Source organism: Chaetura pelagica, unplaced genomic scaffold (assembly GCF_000747805.2).
Source record: "Chaetura pelagica isolate M959 unplaced genomic scaffold, ChaPel_1.0 scaffold404, whole genome shotgun sequence".
Lineage (NCBI taxonomy): Eukaryota > Metazoa > Chordata > Aves > Apodiformes > Apodidae > Chaetura > Chaetura pelagica.
The window spans coordinates 182811-205096 of record NW_009952975.1 but is presented as its reverse complement, the minus strand read 5'-3'; the positions used below and the strand labels follow the sequence as shown (position 1 = coordinate 205096).

Sequence of the window (22286 nt, the reverse complement as noted above, 5' to 3'; positions counted from 1 at the left end):
AGCAGTGCTACCATTTTAAAGCTTATGGCCTAACCCATCATGGCAATTGTGGCCTTTGTAACCCCCTCACCCAGTGCAGGTGAAGTTTTTGCCTTGTTCTGACTGTCCCTGCCAGCTGCTCTGGGAGAGTCATTTCTGAAAACAGCTTTTTCTGATACAGGTTTAGTTCGTTGATCAGACTTGCAAACATCAAGTTTTCCGGACCTGTCACGTGTTATAGAGGTAACCAGAACCTTGTGAAATAAACCAGTCTGTACATCCTGGCTGTGGGGCACTGGGCAGCCCTGGGTGGAGGTTTCAGCCCTGAACTGGGGTTTTGTTTGGCGTCACTTGGCTACAGCAGGGGATAAATATGTGCAAACACTTGTGTGCTTGTGTGTGTGTGTTTAAATGGAGGAGACATCCCAGTTGTGCTGTCCCAGAGTACTTCTGGCCTCCTCCAGACACTCTACATTTGTTGAGTGACTGCAGAGGCCTTGGTGTTCCTCTGGTCTTGCTTTAGGATCTCCACTGCTTCTCAGTCACTTATTTCTATTGTGTTGTCATAAAGTCTCTCTGTATCATAGACCTGCTTAGAGCAGTACTCATGCATAATATTCCTCTAAACAGAGCAGAAGGCATTTCCCAAAGCATTTCCAATTGATACTGTGTTGTGTGTTTCCTTCCCTGGCTTAGGAGCAGATGTCATGCTTTCTTCCCTTCTCCTTCACTTGGAAGCCTCAACCACAGCCTGTTTCTCAGCAGTTTGCTCAGGGTTTCTATCACATGCAGGAACACGGGGCAGGAGGGACCTGCCCTGTCTTGTTGCAAATGATACATTGACCCTGTCAGACCAAGCTGAGCACCAGCAAAATCCCTTACATGGTTGTTGGCTGTGAGTTGGTTCCAGGAGGAGGTTGGCATGGCCCTGGGTCCCCTGTCCTCCCACCCAGGTGTACAGCTCAACACAGTCATCCTCTTTGGAGGCTTTATGACTTTGTGCATTTTTCCTGTCTTTTGAACATCTGATTTTCCTAAATAGCAGTATAAAATCCCTCATCTCCTTAGTGGTAATTACTCTTTTTATTTTTATTTTTATTTGGTTAATCCTGTTACCCCAGCTGAACACTCCTTGCTCCTCTCTGTAAAGATGGCAAGTGTGAGTTTGAGCTGGGTGGCTCACCTGTTGTGTGCACTGTCTGGTACAAGCATTCAGGATTAGTAGCTGGAAATGCAAAGTGCAGTCCATGTTTTCCTAGCAAAGTACTGAACAGAACCCTGTAATTTCATATCACTCAACAAGGTTTCCATTTAGCTCTAAATTAAATTGTCAATTGGTTGTTATTTTCTTTCTCTTTCTTTTTTCCTTCTCTTTTCTTCTTTTCCTGCCCACTATTCACAGCAAACTATGGAGCCTTTCCTGGGAAGAGTAATTTGGAGAAAAGTGTGCATCAAGTTAGCAGTGATAAATCATAGTTTGCCTTTTTTAAAATAGCAGCTTTTGCACAGAGAGAGTAGTTAACCCTTGGAGAAGTTTCCTGAAGGCAGTGGTGGGTTCTCCGTAGGTGAACCTTGATGAATGGAGACTGGAAACTCCTTTCTGGAGATCATAGGAACCAGGAATTGGTTTATAATCTGCGTTAAGAAGGTGGATGGTTAAGGTGATGAAAATGTTCCTCTGTTTTCCAATTGTTATTTAATCAGAAGTTCCAGAAAATTTTATTTTAAAGGAATTGATACTTTTTCATTATAGGGGAGTTTTTGGACTTTGGAACAGTAGCAGGGGCTCTGATTCCTCTGATGAATCCTGATCCTTTCTGTGCTCTTCATATTGTTTCTTCTATTCTTAGTTCCTCTTATTTTGTGCAGAACTGATAGAACATTTTATATTAACTCACAGAATGTTTCTCCCTCCTGCTGCAAACAGGTTTTCTAGGCTAACATTGGACTTGTTTATCTGCTGGGAGATGCAGTTGTTTTTAGTGGATTTTGGAAGAGATGTAGGGATTCTATTAATTTTTATTGCCAAGCTGCTTTGCCATGTGGGGTTTTTTAATTATTTTTTTTGATCCACGCTTTGATGAATCACCTTGATATGATTTTCCTGCAATCATGTCAGAGAGAGACACTGTCTCTTCCAGACAGGTTGGGAAGGGGAGCTGGTAACTAACCTTAACCTACAAAAACACATCATCTGGGGTCAGAGCAGCAAATTGGTGGTGAAATGCTCCTTCTCTTCAGCCTGTTCCCAGAACCACTGAGATCCAGGTCTTTCTCTGGCAATGGGGAAGCAAATGAAATAAAGGCAGGATTACCCTGATCTCTGTATTTGGATTTGTAGCTTTTGTTAAGAGCCCTGATTCATGTTTGCAGCCCTGTTAAGACTATTCCCTTCTTAATTTTAAGCAAAGCACTTTCCCTCAAAGCCCTTGCTCTTCGTTGCAGCTCTAGTTCATCAAAGCACTGAGATGTAACTGTTTGCTTAAGTACACATGCATGCTTCCTAAGTCTTGTGCTGGGCAGGGATGCACTGAAGCACCTTCTTAATGCCAGTGAATCGGGTTGGAATTGTCCCCAATGAGCTCTCCAGGCATTTTTTGGTGTGACCTGTGTGAAAATCTACTAAACCAGTCCCAGTTGTCTTGAAAAAGCTGCACATCTTCCATCAGCCACTTGTCAGCAGAGTTGTGAAGATTCCCTTGGTGTCTGTATCTAAGGAAAACTGACATCCACCTGGGTCACCCCAGAGCCTGTTTCTCCACAGTGATCCTTTGTCCATGAGCTCTGTCTAGGAGTTGTAGAGCCAGAAGGAAGTCCCCAGCTCCATATGCTCTCTTGGTTCGCACCAAATTGGCAGGGGCTTGGGGCACTTGTGCAGTCGGGCTGGGTCAGCAAGAAGGTTGCAGTGCTAAGGCAAGGGGGTGCAAGATGAGGCTGGGGTGGGATCCAGCAGATGTGGCCAGCTCTGGTGTCCCCAGCAGGGACATTCCTGCAGCACAGAGCCTGCCCCTGGGGAGAGCTGGAGCCAGAGGCTCCATGGTGGTGGCCACGTGGCTGTAGAGGCAGCTCAGCAGAGCTGGTCCCAGCTGCTCCCTCGGTGCTGAGCGGGAGGATGCAGTTTGTTGGGTTGTCTCCACACTTGTTGTTCTGCTGATTGGAGCAGTTGAACTGCTGGGGTTCCATGCTGCTAGAAATGAGCTGTCCTGTGCCAAGTCATCTGTCCATATTCCTGACAGGAATTGCTCAGCATGATGAGTTGCTTCTCTTTAGGTGAGTCCAAATCTGAAATGACACTTCCTGGCTTTATCAGGTGAGAAGGTTGTCCCTGTCTCCCTCCCCTGTCTCTGGATCCAGAAAAGAGGAATGTGGGGTGTGTTACGTGCTGTGTGTTATGTTGCCACCTTCACTGAGGTTGGCAGAGAAGTTCTTTTGTGCCTGCCTTGCTTTAATGCTTTACACATGGGGTTGGTGTTTAAGGAGGCTGCAATGGGACGTTTGCAGTTCAGTTGAGCAGGTTTATCTTGGAGGCTCTTTCTGTTGCTCCCCTCGAGTGGAGCTTCACACCTGGCCAGACCTGCCCAGGCACTCCCTGCTCTGCAGCTCCATCACCCCAGGGACAGGCTCAGGGGGTGTCCTGCCCATTCTGGGGTTACAGCAGTCACCCTGCATGCACCCAGTGTGCCAGGACCTTGGGGCTGTGTGGAGGAGAGTCCAGTCCAGGCCCAGGCTGTTGCAGCCTGCAGAGGTGGAGGTGGCAGTGCTGGCAGTGCTGGCAGTGCTGGCAGTGCTCCCAGCCCAGCAGCAGCCGCTGGGTGCTCAGCTAAACACCAAGCAGCAAAGTGGGCAAGGTACCTAACAGCACCTCCAGGCTGCTTTGGGGCTTTTGCCAAAAAAAATGACAATGCAATTTCAGTCTTCATGTGGACACCACCACCAGTTCCCAAGAGACACCGCAGGGAGCAGAAGAGTTCCCTCAGAATAAACAGGCCACGTGGGAAAGGATCTTGTCTTTGTGCAGAAGCTTTGGAGCACCTCCTGAATGGCTGCAGAAACCCTGGCAGAGAAGCAGCCCGAGGCTGCCCTCGTGGGGATTGGCATCTTCCAGGAAGTTTTAAGAAACCTACCCCACTCCCAGTACCCCAGCCACTGCTGCTCTTCTGAGTGGGCTGCACTGGAGCCCGTGCTGGTATCGCAGTGCTCTCCTGTGTGCTCAGAGGCTGCTCTGCAGTCTGGTTGAAGTTCCCTGATGATATTTTCCTCAAGGTCTGGTACCCAAACCCTGCCTATGTTGCATTATTCTCAGCAGAGCAGCCCTCCCAGCCCCGTTCACCACACACGGGCAGCGACAGCGAGTCCATCAGAGGCAGCTGAAGAGTTTGTGGCTCTGAAATACAAAAGAAGTTCTCTCAGTTAATATTTGCTCTAGACTCCTTCCCCTCACCTCCCATTTGCCCTGTTGGTGCCTCGGGCTTTTAAGAAGGAAAAGAATTGTGATGCAGATGTGTTTATGGGAAGAGCAGGTACGGGAGAAGGAAAACACAAAACATAAAGCACTTTGCTTCGCAGCTTGCGCAGAGCCCTGAGCTTCCAGCCCTGCCAGCTCTTCGGGCCCCGCGCTTCCCCGAGCAAGACACACTGGTTATTAACCAGCTCCTGCTGAGGCCCTGTTTTCCAGTCCATCAGCAAGCTGTGCCTAGAGGAGGGATCTCCTTAAAAAGGAAAGGTAAGGCAGAAAATCCATTACTGTCTCTAAGGTCTCTCCCAGGCAGCCAGTCTGTGGGATGATATCAAAAAGCTAAGAGAGAAGTCAGGTTTTTTTGTTTGTTTGTTTCCATGGAGACTGAAATTATTACAGTGATTCCCTGCTTGGTGTTCAGTCCCTGAACCTGGTGCCTTTCCCATTCCCATGCATTGCAGGTGTGCCCTCCCCAGGATCAGCCCTGGATTCTCTCATGCAGAAGGAGCAGGAGATGGAGGGTCTGGGGACACCAGGTTGGCCTCTAAGGAGGAGTGAGATGGTCTGTGAGGAGGCAGGATCTTCTGAAGGCAGAAGAGAAGCAAGTTGGGCTTAGACTGACCAGCCAAATGCAGGAATTTCTCCTGGCTGAAGGTGCAGAAACAAGACTCCACATTCAGCTCAGCCATGAGCATCTCCCACAAGGACCATGGAGGCAGTGCTCTCATGTCACAGCCTTGTGTCCCACTCAACTTTCCAAGACCAGACGCAACGAGCTGTTTCTGTGCTGTTTCACTGCTCTAAATGAACACAGAATCTTGCTAGTGTTTGTGATTACTTGAATAAATATCTTGTACTCATTCATTAATGGCATGAGTCTCACTGGCTTCATTAGGTCCTCTGTTTCTACTGTGATTTATTCTGCTGTATTTAATAAAGGGATTTTTCTCATTGCTTTGGCAGTGCTTGATCAATAATAATTATTATTGACAAAGATCAGCGTAGGCTTATAAATCTGAGTCCATGCTATGCACATAATGACCCGTCCTCTTTAAGAACAACCATAATAAATACTCATTTCAGTCTCTTAGCTGCAGGCTTCAGAGGCCTGGCTGTTCTGTCCTGAGGGTCAGGCTGCAGCAGCAGGGCCAACCTCTGTCTGTCTGTCCTGTTCCAAGTGACTGCTCCATCCTCAGGGACATTCTGGTCCTGACCCTCAGATGCACAGGACAGATTGTGCTCAGCTGTCCTCCACCTTTCTCAGGTGTCATCATCTTGGTTCTGATCTCACATTTTGCTGTGACATGTGATAAAACAGATGCTGCTTTTCCCCAGTGCCCAGCAGAGCACTGCTGAGGAAGCAGGGAAGGAGGTGGGTGCTGGTGCCAGCTCCATCCAGCAGCCCCAGACCAAAAACCCCCTTTCACACTGAGGAAAAACCTACCCTCCTTAAAAAGACAAAGAAAATCTTCATGTCACAGACACCGGGGTCTTGTTAATGATCCTTCTGGATGAGGAGTCCCTTCCTGGGCTGGATGTGTCCCTGTGGGAGGCAAAGCTGAGCTCCCCACTGTGCCCAGGAGAGCTCTTGCATTGGTGCCTGGCTGTGGGACATGGAGCTGTGGGACATGGAGCTGTGGGACAGTGGCCTTTGTCCCTCAGCCTGCAACCATCTCCTACACTTGTAAAAAAAAATATCAAGATTGTTATTTTCTTCCCTGCAGTGGAGGCTTTGGGGTTTTTTTTATCTGATACTTTTTAATCTGTCGTTTTGTTTTATCTAGCAGAGGTTAATTTTATATTCTTCCCTCGCTCTGCTTTTCTTTCTTTTGTCAGCAAGTTCTTTGTTGTTGTTGTTGTTTCCTGAGCTGAGCCACCAGCTCTGCCATGGTAGCAACTGTACCTCCCTGGTGCTGCCTCTATGATCTTACAGGTCCTGTAGGAATGTTAATTTACCTTCTTGGATTTAAAATTTTATAGGCAATACCTAACTCCTGGGAGGGGTTCCTCTGTGTGTGGATGCATTTCTTTCCAATAACTGTTCCTAGGCAGGTCACGCCAGGCTGACGCTGGCAGAATTATTTGACAGCATCCCTTGATATTTCAGCATCCAGTAAAGAGCCAAAATCCTGAGGATATTTTGCAGTTTGTTTTCTCTTTAATATGTTCTCTTTGTTGCTGAGAGCAGGAAAGAGATTGTCTAGCTCTTAGCCTTGATAACGTCATGGTAATGTCCATCTTTTCTGATCTGAAACCATTACGAGTTGAAGGAAGACAGGGAAAATAACAGAGGGAGGGTGAGCACTGAACCGGGTAATTGTATAAATGCCAAACTAAAACCAGGCTTATCCTCTGTGCAATGTCCTTTTGCCAGGAATTAGTGAGATGTATGTTCCAAGTAATGGGTTTTACCAAGGGTGATGGTGGGGAAAAAGATGAGTGAAGCATACATACATAAAATATCCAAACCATTGGGCAGGTACCACTTAAAAGGCAGCCTTGCTTTTTCAAATTAATGGACCTTGTCAGCTGAAATACAGTATATATTGAAAACCCTTCAGAGCTAAAGATTTTTTTCATATGCACTCTTCCCCTCAGCTTCATTTTAAGACTGGTTTTAATTATTTCCATGGGAATGGCAGTCTAGTTTGATGCCTGGTTTTGGTGACATGCTAGCCCAGCAGAAGTCAGTGATTTATTTGCAATGGGAAGGGGAACTGCCCCTACACCTGGGCTGCAGATTTCAGCCTGCACACACTTGCTCTGGGTTGTCCCAAGCCCCTGGCAGTTGGGAGAAGCTTGGGAAGGTTCTCAGGCTCTTCCTTGCCCACGGCAGCAAAGTCACTACCAAAATCCAAAGAGCTGCCTTCATTTTTCAGTGCTCATTTGGCACAGGTATAAAGAGCTGCCCAAGGAGATAGACAAAGGCAAAGGGAGTTGCAGCTCCTTCTCAAAGGAGTTGGCAATTTATTGCTGTATCATACAAATATTTAATAAAGTGTGGGGACAGTCTGAATGTGAGGAGCTTATCTAATCAGAGGTACTACCCAGGCAGTTACATCTGCTGAGGAGTGTGGGTGAAACTTGCATTTAGCAAACAGAAAGGCAGAGGAAAAGTGCAGATTTTTAAGCAGATCCTGTGCAGCCTGCTCTGCTCTGCAGTTCACCCAATTCTTTAGCCTAAAGAGCCTGGGTCAGATGGCAGCAGAGGAGCCTGAGGTCTGCGTGGGGCAGCAGCCAAGTTGGTTCCTGGCCTCAGGTTTTGTTGCTTGTGTTGAGTTGTGGCCACATAGTCTGCCTCATTTAACAGCAGCTTTATTTGGCCCCAGCTGTAGGCACACGTTTGGTTCTCATGTAGGCTTCATCTCAGGGACGTGCAGGAACTTCACCTGCAAGATCCCAAATCCCCACCTGGCTGAGTGACATTGTGCTGGTGCAGTGAAAGCAGCCTGTGCTGGGAGCAAAGCCTGCTCAGGTGCAAGGAAGGGAACTGCTGGGAAAGGGGCAGCTCTGTGCTGGGCTGGAGAACTGCACCTCAACCAAAACCAGGGCTGGGGACTGCTGTTCTGTCACTTCTTCCCCATGCAAGTAAATCACTGACATCTTGCAGTGAATGGAGCACTGAGCCCTTCTTTAATGGTGTCTGAGAAGCGAAGCAGGTGGGAACGGGCAGGAATCGCTCAGCCCGAGGGATGAGAGGGAGGGGGAACGTGGCAGAGCAGCTTGTGGGAGCACCAGGCTGTGTGATTGATGGTGATTTCTTATTGCAGTTTCCTGCTTTTTCAACTTCACCACCCCATCTGGGATTGTGCTGTCACCAAATTACCCTGAAGAATACGGAAGCAGCTTGCACTGTGTTTGGTTAATTATAGCTAAACCCGAGAGCCGAATTCACTTGGCTTTCAATGATTTTGATGTGGAGCCCCAGTTTGATTTCCTGGCTGTGAAGGATGGTGGGACTGCTGAGTCGCCGGTGCTGGGGACCTTCTCAGGAAACCAGATCCCCTCTTCTCTGACCAGCAGTGGTCACGTAGCCAGGCTGGAGTTCCAGACCGACCACTCCACAGAGAAGAGAGGCTTCAACATAACCTTCACCAGTAAGTGCCCAGTCCTTCCTTCTGGTTTTCAGTTCAAGCTCTAAATTCTTGTTGGAGACTAATGGGTAAGAGTTTGATCTCACTAAAACCATTCCTAGTAAATCCAAAGTCTGAAAATTGGGGATTACTTCAGATTTGCAGTTAGATCATTGAAGATTGGTGTCAAGTTTAGAGCTGATTGCACAGGATCTTTCTGGCTGTGAAGTTCAAGTGTTGTCTAGTTTGGCCCTGGATTATCTGTCCATGGAGCAGCTGGGGTTTCTGCTCTCCCATCAGCTTGCTGGGTGAGGTGGGTTTTCTCCCCCTCCTGCTGTGCCTCAGTCTGCTCTCTGTGGTGAAGCAACACTTTGTGGACAATGTGATGCAGATCAGGAAGAGCCATTAGAACTGGGCTGGTTGTGTTCACCACCCAGTGCTGTCGTTGTTTGCTGACACCTGAAACATGCAAGACTTTGAAGATAAAGTAAAACGTGGTAACATCTTATGAAGCATTGAAACTTTCACAGATACTTTTGGCTTCACGTAGGTCCAGTCTTCAAATCTCAAATGAATGCACTGGTAATTTTATCCTTATATTGTCCTATAATTTTCTGAAGAGCATTATTAAACCTATTCAGCAGAACTGATAAATGACTTTGGTATAATAGCCTGTAGTGGCACAGCTGAATTAATAGCCTTTCTAGCTAGGATTGCAAATCCTCTATTTAAAAACAAAAAAAACCCAGAGGTCTTAAGAAGTCATTTGCCACACTAGAGCAGGCTGAAGGCTCATCAGATGAGGTAGCTTGTGTGAGGTTGTATCCCAGCCAGGACTGATGTCTCATCCAGGAGCACTGGTGGTGCCCTGCAGGGTGCAGCTCCACTGCAGCTCGTCCCCGTGTTGGGAGCTGTGGGTGTTCCCTGTGCACAGGCATTTTTGAGCCAATTCTTTTAATTGTTGCAAATGACTCTTCAGTACATGTGAGTCATCTGCTCTGACTGCCTGAGCTCCTGGGTCTTCCTCAGACACCTTTTCCTTCAGCTGAAGTGTGAGAGAGGAGACAACATCTTGCTGCCAGGGGCAGTTGAAGAGCAGGAGGAACAGCCCCAGCCTGTTCCCCTCCAGCACTGGGGAGAACAAGATACTGCAAGAGCAACAATGCTCTGTAGGAAACCCAGAGCTCCTCTGAATTTTGTCAGGTGCATTGAAGATACTAAAAGCACGTGTGTGTGATTAATCTGGAGGCTTTAATCTTTGATATGCTGCTCATCTCTAAAGACCACCTCCCAGCATATGAAGATATAGTATGTAATTATGTCCTTAATGGGGAATTAGGGCTGTAGCCTTCCCTTCTGATTGGTTGGCTGGCCTAGTTTTTAACTGCTGGAAAAGGGCAGAGCTTTAACCAGAGCTGTGTGTCTGTGCAATCCATGGGCAACTTTGCAATACCTAGAAAGGTAATTGCTGCGTGTCCTTCATTTTATCCTGGTAATGGTGACAAGCAAGGTGAGGGACTACATGGCAGGCAGTCACAGATCATACTGAGAGGACCTTTATCCTTAACCACAGGGCTTTAAAGCTTTCATTTTTTTCTTATTAATGGTTAATTTCTGTCCCCTCTATGCTGAATCATGCATTGGGGTATTTCTAGAGGTTTAAAAAAATCTTTCTCTATTTCGAGTATTTGCATACACTGTATGTGAGTGATTGTTGACAAGATCATTTGGTTCTTCAGGCTCTTTTCTGGCCCCTGTATCTCAGCACCTCTTAGGTACAGAGACACCCCCTCCCTGGAGGTGTTCAAGGGCAGGTTGGATGAGGCTTGTGCAGCCTGGTCTAGTGGGAGGTGTACCTGCTCATAGCAGGGAGGTTGGAACCTGATGATCTTTAAGGTCCATTCCAACCTTCACCACTATGTGATTCTACAAATGGTGTTAATCTCGTCCTTCCTCTTGGAGGCTGCAAATGAACACTTGTAGTAGAGACAGGGAACAGGAAAAGTTAGGCCAGTTCAACTAGATGAGAAGTTGAACAGTGGGAACCCACATTTGGGTGTCTCAGCAGTTTAGAGCAGGGGTGCTGACATGGTTTCTGCCCCAGGCTGACAGGTCTGTGAGGAACACAGCAGCTTTGCTGGGATGATCATAATCTAAAATGTAGTCCATGCTGTTTGGTTTTCCCTGCAGGAAGTTCTGCTGTCCAGGGGCAAGTTAAGTGCTGTTGTCTCTGTAGGAAAGACATGTTGTTTGTGGTCCAGCATCCTAATTTTTGAATTGGACAGAGGTGGGGCAAACAAGTTACTCACTATTCTCCTCTCTTTCCCTGTTAGCCTTTAGGCATAACGAGTGCCCTGACCCTGGCGTGCCGGTGAACGGGAAGCGCTTTGGGGACAGCCTCCAGCTGGGCAGCTCCGTGTCCTTCCTGTGTGATGAGGGCTTCATTAGGACCCATGGCTCAGAAACCATCACCTGCATCCTGAAGGATGGAAATGTGGTCTGGAATAATGCAGTGCTCAGATGTGAAGGTAAATTTTGTCGTCTTTCCTCCTAGTCTGTACGTGCACCCTGGAGGGAGAATGATCTCCTGGGCAGAACAGAATAGTAGTTTTGTCTATCAAGGTCCCAGTCAGATGATCCATAGTGAAGGTGCACAGTGCTGACCTTGTGGGAGGCCTTTTGCCATCACCCAGGCAGAGGCATTTGTTGCTGAGAGCTGAAGGGCTGTTGGACTTGGGTTCTTAGCCAGGACTTTCCGTAGCACAGGAGGATGTTGTCTGCACACAGAGTTTGCTTAGGAGCAAGTGCTGTGGCCAACAGTCACAGGCACTGAACTCTGCTTCTAGCTTTGTGTGAAATGGATGATGGGGATTATTTTTATTAGGTCAGTTCTTGTTACAAGAGTTGTTTTTCTAGACCAATAATAAAAGGCTTTAGTTGACTGATGACAAACAGCTTCCCTGTGACTCTTGCCATGAAGGGAATTAAAGAACAGAGAATAGAAGATACTTGGCAATGATTTTCCTGTCAGTGTTTTTGGTTCCATGTTAAATGTATTATATTTATATAATGAAAGAAGCAAAAAGTTCAGCTCTGTCCTGTGAAAAGTGAGCTCAGTGCTGCCAGCACCCACCCACCCACACACACCCACACCCACACACCTTCAGCCTCTGTCAGTCCTGTCTGATGGGCTCTGGCAGTTGAGAGCCAGAAGTTTTGTGTAACTCACACCTCTCTGTCACAGCAGCTGTGACAGTCAGCCCAGAAGTGGGGCAATGGGTTAAACACAGATATCAAAGATTTTTCCTAGTCCTTTAAAGCCTTTACTATGGAAAAGAAGTGAGGAAAGAGGTCATTAGAAGTGAGAAGTCTTCCCCTGCTCCCCATTCTCAGGGTACTGATGCCCTGCACTGGTGTTCCCAGCAATCTGAGCAATGAGGGCTGTGCTCCTGGGAATCAGCACTGTACTACTGAGAAATCATTTCAGTAATTGGTCATGCATTGTTGAAGTGGATGAGCAGCAGAAATCACACAATCTAGTCCTTTGCCTTTCAGATTGCAAGAAGGTAGCAGTTGTGTTCAATGACTTTGAAGTAACAAGAAGCTGGACTTTCTATTCTTGTGTAATTTTTCTTTTGCAAGGTGCTGGCAATAAAATATCTACAGGTTCAAGTTTTCCATTACTTCCACCAACCTTTAAGTTTATGCATCTGTAAGTGTGAAGGGAAACATACATGACATGGTACCCTTTTAATCAAATTTTATTTTGGAAGCTTTGATAACCTTAGGCCATTAACTTGTGCTTTTTTCCTTGTGATCACAGTGGTGATTTCTTTGACTTCAGCATGCACTTGGTTAAGTGAACTTTTTAATTAGCCTTTTTAAACAAGAAGAAAGTATATAGATCTAAAGTACTGTTTAGTGCTTGAAAAGAATTAATGGGAAAGAAAGAGACTTAAAAATGAGTTGAAAGATGGATAGAAGTCCTGACAGAAAACTGTAGCTTTGGGGCAGAAGGGAGCCTCTTGTTCAAGACTAATTGGTTAGGATCCAGTTGAGATCAATTGGCTTTGATCTGGCATCCTTCAGAGCAGCAGTGAAGGTTTTAGGCCCAGACTCACATCAGTGTTTTCAGGCCATGTCAAGTGTGATGTTTTGTAGCCCTCGTGCAAAGCTCACACCAGTGTTGGTGCTTCAGCAGCTGCTCTGGAGGAGCAGGTCCCCTTGGTCTGCAAGGACTCCACCGGCAGACAAGGGGCTTGGTCTGCCCCATGGGAGCTCCTGAAGGTGACATTAATGTTGTCACACTGCCATGGGGGACCTGTGTGACCAGCACCAGTGACTTGACTGACTGGGAGATGGAGAAACACATGGGTGCTGAATCCTGCAAAGTGAGCAGGGGCAGCACAGGCTCCCAGGAACAGACACACTTTTCCATCCTGTTTGATTTCTAAAGGACAACACGTTGCAGTTATTTCGGGCTGTAGGATTTTGTACCTCTGGTCCATCAGATCCAGTGTCCTTTTTCCAGAAAAGATTATAATGTGCCTTTAGCTTCTGCTGATGGCACAAGGGACCAGAGTGTGGAATAAATGCCATAGTCTTGTGATGTCCCTTGTGCAAGAAAAGACATGACTCAATTCCACAACTAGGGAAGATTTTCTGGCACCTGCAGCTCCTGAAATGCAAACTTGACCTTGCAGTTTTCTCTGGTTTTATATCTAGTAATTATTATGATATCCTGTCCCCTTAGAGCTGCTGCACAAGGTCAGGCTGCTGACTCCCACAGCAGCAGGCTGCTCCATCTTCAGTCTCAGCTACAAAGGCAGTTTCTCAGCAGCCAGTGTTGTCATTTCATCTGGTTCTGCTTACTTTTAACTTGTGAAACAATAAGACACGAGAACTGCTGTGTGGCAGGACAGTGCTGCCTGGTGGGGAGGGTTCTGTTTGATGGTACCACAGCTTCTGTGATGCTCCCACCTGAATGGTGTCATTTTCCTTGTCCCCAGCGCCCTGCGGGGGCCACCTGACGTCGCCCAGTGGAACCATCCTGTCCCCTGGCTGGCCCGGCTTCTACAAGGACTCCTTGAGCTGTGCCTGGGTCATAGAGGCCCAGCCAGGCTACCCCATCAAGATCACGTTTGACAGGTGCTCACTCTGCCCTTCTCCCAGGTTTCCCATTTGCCTTCTTTCCCGGTGGTTCCTGCGGGATGGAGCTGCAGCCACCCCGGGGGAAATGGCAACGAGCTGCTCAGCACTGGGTTTGGTTTCCAGCTTCTCTTTGGCTCTTCTTTTCTTTCACTCACTCCTGACAAGACATTAAAATTTACCTCACGTTTGAGAAGAAAAGGCGGAAAATGATGCCTTTCCCTTTCTTGCTTTGACTAGCTCCTGCTAATTTGCAGTGCTGTTTTAGACACAGGTAGGACACGTTTGGGGAGGCTGAGCTGCCCCGTGCTCAGGCTGCTGGGGAGGACCTGGCTCTGCCTCAGCACTGCCAAGTCTCTTGCCTTGCCCTGGCTTTTGTTGCTGGAGGAGGGCCACGCAGCTCTGAACCCAGGTCTGGTTGAGACCACTCCTCTGGTCTTTGAAGTGGTTGTTCATGTAGCATGAGATACTTGCTGCTGCAAAGACCCACTCTGCCTCAGCAGGTAAAGCAGAAGGATCAGGAAGAATCCAGAACAGGAGGGGAACGAGGTGTTCTCAGTGAGATGCACAGGCAGTAGAAATGTACCCACCTGTTGCCTGTGGCCTGTGCTGCCTTCTGGCCATGAGAGCACGTTCAGGAGTGCAGTGAAGCCACCTGAGCCGTGCTGGTTTCTCACAGACACATTCTTCTGTCCCTTTCAGGTTTAAGACAGAGGTGAACTACGACACCCTGGAAGTGCGAGATGGCCGGTCCTATTCTTCCCCATTGATAGGGGTCTATGATGGGACTCAGGTGCCCCAGTTCCTCATCAGCACCAGCAACTACCTCTACCTCCTCTTCACCACTGACAAAAGCCACTCTGACATAGGCTTTCAGATCCGCTATGAAAGTAAGTGTGGTTCCTGCTGTCAGGACACGCTCTGCGGGCTCAGTCCCCGGCCCCTTGGACTCTCCTCTCCCCTCTGCCCCCAGTTAGCACCAGTATGGTGACTGGAGGGGGTGAACCTGCTGCAACTCAAGTAGCAGTTGCTGCTTTTTGGCTATTTTGGTTGTTTAGAATATTTTATTTTAACAGAATGTGGTTGAGGTTGGGAGGCAGAGTTGAGTCCCTCCCTCTGCTTCAGCCACTTGCTTTGGGGAGAATCAGTAGGACTTCGAGCTCTGAGGAGGAGCTGAGCCTTCCCCCAGGCTGGCCCCTGCCCTGTGCAGCAAGCTCTGCAGCCCCTGCGTGCTCTGACACCCCTGGGTTTGTTTGGCACAGCTGTGAAGCTTCAGTCAGACCATTGCCTGGACCCGGGGATCCCGGTGAACGGGCAGCGCCACGGCAACGATTTCTACGTGGGAGCTCTGGTCACCTTCAGCTGCGACTCAGGCTACACCCTGAGTGACAGTGAAGCCCTGGAGTGTGAGCCCAACTTCCAGTGGAGCCGGCCACTGCCCAGCTGTGAGGGTAAGGAGGGCAGAGGGAACACCTGCAGTTGCAAAGGAGCGATGGTGCAGCTCCCAGTGACATCTCTTTTGCTTGATTTTGATGGGTGGGGTTTTATTTTGACATTCAGAACTTGTATTCTTCCAGCTGCCTTGGGGTTATATCATTCTTTCTCCTTCCTTTTCTTGCAGCTCTGTGTGGAGGTTACATTCGTGGCTCCAGTGGTACCATCTTATCCCCAGGCTTCCCTGATTTTTATCCAAATAACTTGAACTGCACGTGGACAATAGAAGCATCACATGGAAAAGGTGAGAAACCTTTAGCTTAGAGTGGTTTTAGAGATGGGCTGGAGGATGGTGGTCAGTGAGAGGCAAGTGCTCCCTGAGTAAACCAAGAGCTTGTCTCTCACTAGTGATGGGTATGAGTGCTTGGCCAGTTACCATTCTTGCCACCACCCAAACATTGTCCCTTGTCAAGATTCAGAGGGTTTTTTGGTGTCACATCTCTTAATCCTTTTCAAGTGGAGAGGATTAAGAGGGAAAGATGGTCCCATATCAAGTCCCCAGATCTGAGAGGATGTGCCAAGTGTTATCCCTGGTTCTATCCCTTTGTGGCAGTGTCCTCTGGGAGGTTCAGCTGGTGGTTGGGTAGCTGGAATTGCTGCAGTGCCACACGGAGGAAGGGGGAGCTGCTGCTGATACCACTGCAGCCACGTTTGGTACCTTCAGCCTTATTTTTCTTTGCAGTGCTGGGTCACTATCTATTTAACACTGACAGGTGGAGAGGTGGAAGTGGGTAGTAAATCATTTCCAGATATGGGACAGGACTCAGGCTCCCAGGTCCCAGCTCTGCCCTAGTTCTGCAGCTCTCATTTCCTTGCCAGCACAGAGGCAAAGGGCAGGTCTGTTCAGCCCAGCCTCCCATGCAGCACAGGCCAATCTTTTGTCTTCGAGGAAATGTCTCATTGGTGATTAGGGAGCAAGTTTTATGTACGAGGGCGGGAGGCAATTTCTCCTGATCCAGTCAGGATCTGCCTGGGATAAGCACAAAGGGTATAAACCTTTCGTGTAACTTTATGCACTCCTCTATAACTGTCTCACACCAGATATCAGCACGACAGGAGCTATCATGAGCCCATTTTGCAAATACCATTTGTATTATAGCAAATAAAGTTGTCAATGAGCAGCAGAGTGCATTAAGGGAACCATCACATGCTGTGAAAAGCATTCTGTGGAGGAGCAGCAATCCACTCTTCATTAATCCCCTCTGCCTTGGCTGCAGCTCTCCAGCCAGGCACTGCATTATCCTGCAGCTAAGCACAACACAGCAAACTGACTCTCTTTGATATGAGAACGTGCAGCTCTGATGGCCTGTGTGCTTTTATGCCAACATCAGAAGGTCTTTTGGCAGGGCTCAAAAAAACACGGCTCATTTTCAGAGAGTGGAGGTTTGGGTAGACAATTTGAGGGGCTTTTTGTCCCTCTCTGTCCACCAGCCTCTTCCCTGCCAAGCCAGTGGCTGAGGAAGATCTGCATCATAAAAGCAGGTCTCAAGTTATTCACTCCCAGATCTTTATGAACATGTTGTACGTGGCCAGCACACAAGTCCCCTGATTGAAACAAGTTGGTTGTTACAGTAATTATTTTTATGTGACTGCAGACACCGATTTACTTTATGGATTCATGAGCTCTACAATTTGAGTTTAAAAGTAGCTTAATTTGAAAGGCATTTAAGTGCATAAAGAGAGACTATTATTTTTAATCTGAGAACTTCAAAGTTATTTCTTTTCCCTATAATTTGTTTTGTTGTTTCTTTGACATAGTATGGGGAAAAAAAAAACAACCACCTGCTTTTGCAGGGACATTTTGTGCCACAGTAAATTCCAGTGCAGAGCAGAGGTTCAATCAGGGTCACAAATCCCTTAAAATGAGTTTGTAATTAGTCCTTATGGCTACAGTCACAGAGCCCTTAACTGGCTCTGCTGCTGGGGGGGCCTCATGTGAGGTGATTGGAGTTGGGATCTTAGGAGACCTGGAGACAAGGGCTGTCCTCCCCACCCTGGGGCCTGTGCTGGGGTGTCTCTGGAGCTCTGCTGCTGTGGGGGGAGAGATGCTGTTCTGTTCCTTAGGCTGGGCTTTGTAAAGGCAAGGGTGTAAATTTCTTGCCAGTTGGTAAACAGGGCAAACTGAAGACGTTTTGTATTCACTGTGTTTCACCAAGTTTTCAGACCAAAACAGGTCAGATCTATTTTGAATTCACTGTGCTGCTGGTAAGAATAATAAGCATAGGGAACCTGTTAGATGTTTCCTGCCTTTTTGGAGTTCTGCAGGGGAAAGTAACATTTTTCTGTCAGGCTGCATATAGTATTCATCTGGGTGTAGGAAAGAAAATGTCAAAGTCAAGGCCCTTTTGGTCATGACACAAATACTGCTGCCTGGAACACTGAAGGATGCCAAGGTACAATGAGCTGCAAGGCTGGGACAAAGATGGGGAGAGAACAGGGCTGTTGAGATGTCCTGTGAATCCCACTGCTTCCAAATCCAAGGATTTCCATGGGAAAAGCTTTGTATTGGTTACCAACCTCTCTGTCCTTCAGTTCTTGGAAGGAAAGTGCTGACATGTGACCAGTAAACCTTCAAAAATAAATTGGATAGACAGAGATAAATGGAATATTCAGAATTATAATTTGATGCTGACAAAAAACTGTTGGGATGGATAGCAAATCTCATGCTCCAGAGCTTTAATCAGTCTCTAGACTGGTCTCATCCTGATCTCCAGAAATTAATGGGGAGTAAGGAGGAGGATATTCCTCTAATTCTGGGTTACAGATTTGCTGTGTTGCTTCTGGAGCAGCAGATGCTGCACTTTGGCAGGGATGGGATGCAGGGCAGGGCAGCTGGTGGGTCTCCCCAGGCTGGTGGTCTCTGTGCTGTTAATGACTGGCTCAAATGAGAGATCCTGGTCATGCCATGGGCACTCCTGGCGTGTGCCAGGAGGTCGGGCTCAAACTGTGACTAACGAGCACCAGATCCCAGCCCTGGTGTCTGCACAGAGGAGCCTGTTTCTCAGGGAACAGCTCAGGGAGGTGATGAGGAGTGATCAGGCAGTTCAGCTCAGGAGCCTGCCCCTGGGTGCTCCAAGGGTGCCAAGATCTTTGGATGAAAGAAGCTGCATTAATTCAAAGAGGCTTTTAGAATGGTTTTATTATTTTTTTGTTATGGCAGGCATTGCTTTTGCTTCCCGTGTGATGGTGATGTGACAGGGTTTCTGGTGCAAGGCCCTTTGCTCTCTGAAAGCTGTTACTGCCGTTTGTTGTTCTTTGCAGAAGGGATTATTTTCCTGAGAATAAGTGTTTCTAATTTGCCTTTGAATTCCAGCATGAAGAATCACCTAGCTGGAGGCTTTTGCAAAAGCCTGAAGTACTTGCTATTTTGTGTCTGTAGGTGTGAAAGATATTTTAAGTAATCCATTACTCCTTTCTTTTTCATTTACAAATGCAGCAAGGTCACAGCCTGCTCACCAAAATGTTTCAACTATTTGAAATTGAATTGGGAAGAAGAGACAGAACAGTTCTCCTGTGTTTGCCTGTTCTTTCTGTAGCTGGTTCTGTCACAGGTTTTATTTTTGTCAGTATCATATGAATAGAAGTGTAGGATTCTTTTTGCTTCTTTGAGCTGTTAGGGCTGGCAAGGCTTGGGCTACCCACCCTGTGGCTTCCCAGCCTGAGCCCTGGAGGGGACAGCAGGTCCTGGGTCATGAGCAGGGAAGGGACAGCAGAAACCCCCTCCCTGCAGGACCAAGGTGCTGGGGCTGCATGACATGGCCCTTGGGAAACACACATGAAGGGCTTGGGAGCCAGTTCCAGCTGAGGGAACCTGTGCCTGTCCCTGAGTGATCCCAACTGTTCTGGGGACCAACATTCCATCCTGGCGTGGGAGGGCAGAGGGAGCCCCTGCTGACACTTCACCTTCTTGAAAAGCCCCTCTGACCTTGATACTTAAGTAGCCTTAAGTCCTATTTTGCTAGGTATGAATTCTGTCTGGAACATATTTGTTTTTCTTGTCTCCAAGTCCTTACAGCTCTTGTAGCTCTTGTGATCCATCTGAAGGTCAATGCTTTTGAAATAAAACACTCCTCTGAGGTCCAGGCTCTGTCCTTCCTGCTGCTGATCCCTCCCTCAAGCGAGCTCCTCTTGTCCCCTTTCCCGTGTCACAAAAGCACAGGAATCAAAGATCTCAGCTGCCTCTCTCTGGTCTGGGCCTTGTACCATACACTTCTTTTACCTTTTCATCTGTTTCATTGCTAACATGGATGTGCCCAGGATTTCAGTGCTTTTCCTTCTCAGTTGGGTGGCTGTTCCCTGGGAAACAGGGAGTCAGTACCGGTGTGCTCTGAGGGAGAGGGGTGAGGGGCTGCCAGGCCAACACTCCTGCCTGAAACCATCTCTTTTTTGTCCTGTGCAGGTGTGTTCTTCACCTTTCATACCTTCCACTTGGAGAATGGCCACGACTACCTCCTCATCACGGAGAACAGCAGCTTTGCTCAGCCCCTGCAGCAGCTGACGGGCTCCCGGCTGCCGGCGCCGCTGAGCGCCGGGCTCTTCGGGAACTTCTCGGCTCAGATTCGCTTCATCTCAGACTTCTCCATGTCCTACGAGGGCTTCAACATCACCTTCTCAGGTAAGAACAGGCGTGGACAAAGAAGCTGCCAATGAGAAGGAGCGTGCGGGTGGTGCTGCTGGGGGAAGGCTCCAAGAGGGACCCGTTTGCCTGGGCAGGACGGATCGTCGCGCTTGTAAATAATCACTGATCTCTGGGTGACGTGTCAGGGTGTGTAGCTGTGTCCTTTAGCATGAAGCCCTGCTGAAGTGACTGCCCAAGTGTTTGCCTGGGCACACATTTCAGAAAATGTACTATTTACTGCCTGACTGCCCCAACAAGCCACTCTGTAAAACAATCAGTTAGCGGGCTGAAGTTTATCATCTTGGTCCTGTTCTTTCCTCTGTCTCATCACACCTTTTAGTCCTGAGGGCAACGGCTGCAAACTCAGCCTGCTGATGTGGAAGAGAAATAACCATCTTTATTGTGGAGCCTGGTGCTGATGTGCTCACTGCCTGTGACAGAGCTGTTGCCATAGATGCAGATAAAACCAGCTGCACGGAGAGGACAGGTTTCCAGTGCCTTTTTTCTGGCCTCTGAATTGGGGTTTGCCCACGATACTCTGCAGAAACTAGTCAGAAAGTTTCCAGCTAACTTCCATTTTGATGACTTTTTTGCCTTAAAATAGAATTACCTCTAATGATAACTGTTATTTTCAATGTATTTGGAGATTTCTTTCCTATCTTGGAAGACGAAAATGAGAGTTAGTTACATTTTTAGCTTCCTTTAGCTAAATATATGTACTTTGCAGGTATGTTATTATTTTTAAAAATAACCCCCAAAAGTGTTCTACTTCAGAGTGTTGTGTGGTTGAAGACAGACCTGCACTTGGCTATTAGCCACAATGCTACATGACCTTTCCTTTAACAGCAGCTTAAATGTCCTCTGGCATTCCCCAAGCAGGATGCTGTGTTCATTCATTTGCAGGATTAGTAATGTAGAGGCAGCAGAAATCCCACCTGGATCAATTTATCTTCATTGGACTAAACCAGAGGGAGAATGAAAAATCTCCATCATGTTTTGTCACCAGTGATGTCACCTTGATTGTCTGACAACGGTGACAGGAAATGAGACCTGTTGTATTTTGAGTTGGTTTAAATCAAGGTCCTGGTGTCACCCCGGAGGCTGCATGTTGAGAGTGAAAGCCAGGCTGGTGTTCATGGCTCCAATGGGATGTATGTCTTGTGTGGATGCTCCTTCTGCAGAGCTTCCCTGCAGCTGGACCAAAACCTGGAGCTGCCTCCTCATCCTCGCGTTCAGGGGTGGGATCCCGGGAGAAGAGGGAATAAGGTGTCACCCTGCTGTTCTGTCCATTTGTCCCCTGTAGAATATGATTTGGAGCCCTGTGATGAGCCGGAGGTCCCAGCCTACAGCATCAGGAAGGGGCTGCAGTTCGGGGTGGGAGATGTTCTCACCTTCTCCTGCTTCCCGGGGTACCGGCTGGAGGGCGCGTCCCGCATCACCTGCCTCGGGGGGCGGCGCCGTGTGTGGAGTTCCCCTCTGCCAAGGTGTGTTGGTAGGTGGTCATGTGCTTTCATTTTGCTTGGTTGGTTACCCTGTGCTGGATGGTGTTGGTGGGCAGGGGTGGGTGCCACCCCCAGGACAGCCCCTGTGGGCTGGCAGGGCGGTTGGAGCAGGGATGGGGCTGCGGGGGCTGGAGGGACCTTGTGGGTTGGACTCGATGATCTTCAGAGGTCCCTTCCAACCCCTAATCTTCTGTGATCCTGTGACCTGGCAGCCCTGCAGTGTGTGTGGGGACAGGAGGGGCAGGCAGAGGGCTGCTCTCCCCTCCCCAGCTGGAGCAGGGTGGGTGACACGTGCTGGGGGAAGCCCCGTGTCCCTGCAGCTCCTCCATGGGGACTGTACAAGGGAATGAACCATGGGCCGTGGGGAACCTGCCATCCCTCTGGGGGAGTTCCAGTAAAATACCAGTGTGGGTGTGAGCCATCCTCCCTGTGAACTGGACGGGTGCAGAGCTTCATGGTCCAGGTGTCTGGAAGCTGCTGCTGGGTGGGGGGATCTCAAGCAGTGCAGGTTGCACGTTTGTCTGGGAAACTCCCTCTGGCCTTTACCTTTCCTTTACCCTCCAGGGGTTCCTTGCACCTTAAACCTTTCCCTTCACCTCCTGCTAAACTACTGCAAGTCCTTTTTGCAACCTCTCCAGCCACTGTTTACACTGATGAATAAAGCTAAGGGTAGAGGAGAGGAAGAATTCCTCTGCAGCACTGGGCTGGTCTCTGGCTGTTGTCCCTGATGCTACAGACGCTCTTGTCTGGAGGGGTCTGCACAGCACCCCCTGCCCAGCCCCCAGCACCCTCCCAGTGTGAAGAACAGAAGAGGCTACAGCAGGCAGGAAGGAAGCAGGATCCTTCAGGCCTGTGCAAGAAAGATTGAGTGTATTTTTTATTGTACAATTTAGTAAGCAGGAAACTATTGAGGGCTCTGCTGCTGCCTGGGATGTGCCCAGGGCCATGAGGGATTCACATGGGGCAGAACAGATCTCTTCCCTGTGTTCACCCTGGCAGAGGCCACTAGGAAGAGC

General features: G+C 48.3%; 1 protein-coding gene across 1 annotated transcript in view; it reads left to right on the top strand.

Annotated features, from left to right (window-relative positions):
- Positions 1 to 22286, top strand: part of CSMD2 (CUB and Sushi multiple domains 2) — a 260285-nt gene that overhangs the window by 150428 nt on the left and 87571 nt on the right. The window contains 8 exon segments of the mRNA XM_009996341.1: positions 8206 to 8532; positions 10842 to 11036; positions 13518 to 13656; positions 14359 to 14546; positions 14919 to 15107; positions 15278 to 15394; positions 19550 to 19765; positions 21072 to 21260. Coding sequence (XP_009994643.1) covers positions 8206 to 8532; positions 10842 to 11036; positions 13518 to 13656; positions 14359 to 14546; positions 14919 to 15107; positions 15278 to 15394; positions 19550 to 19765; positions 21072 to 21260 — 1560 coding nt within the window.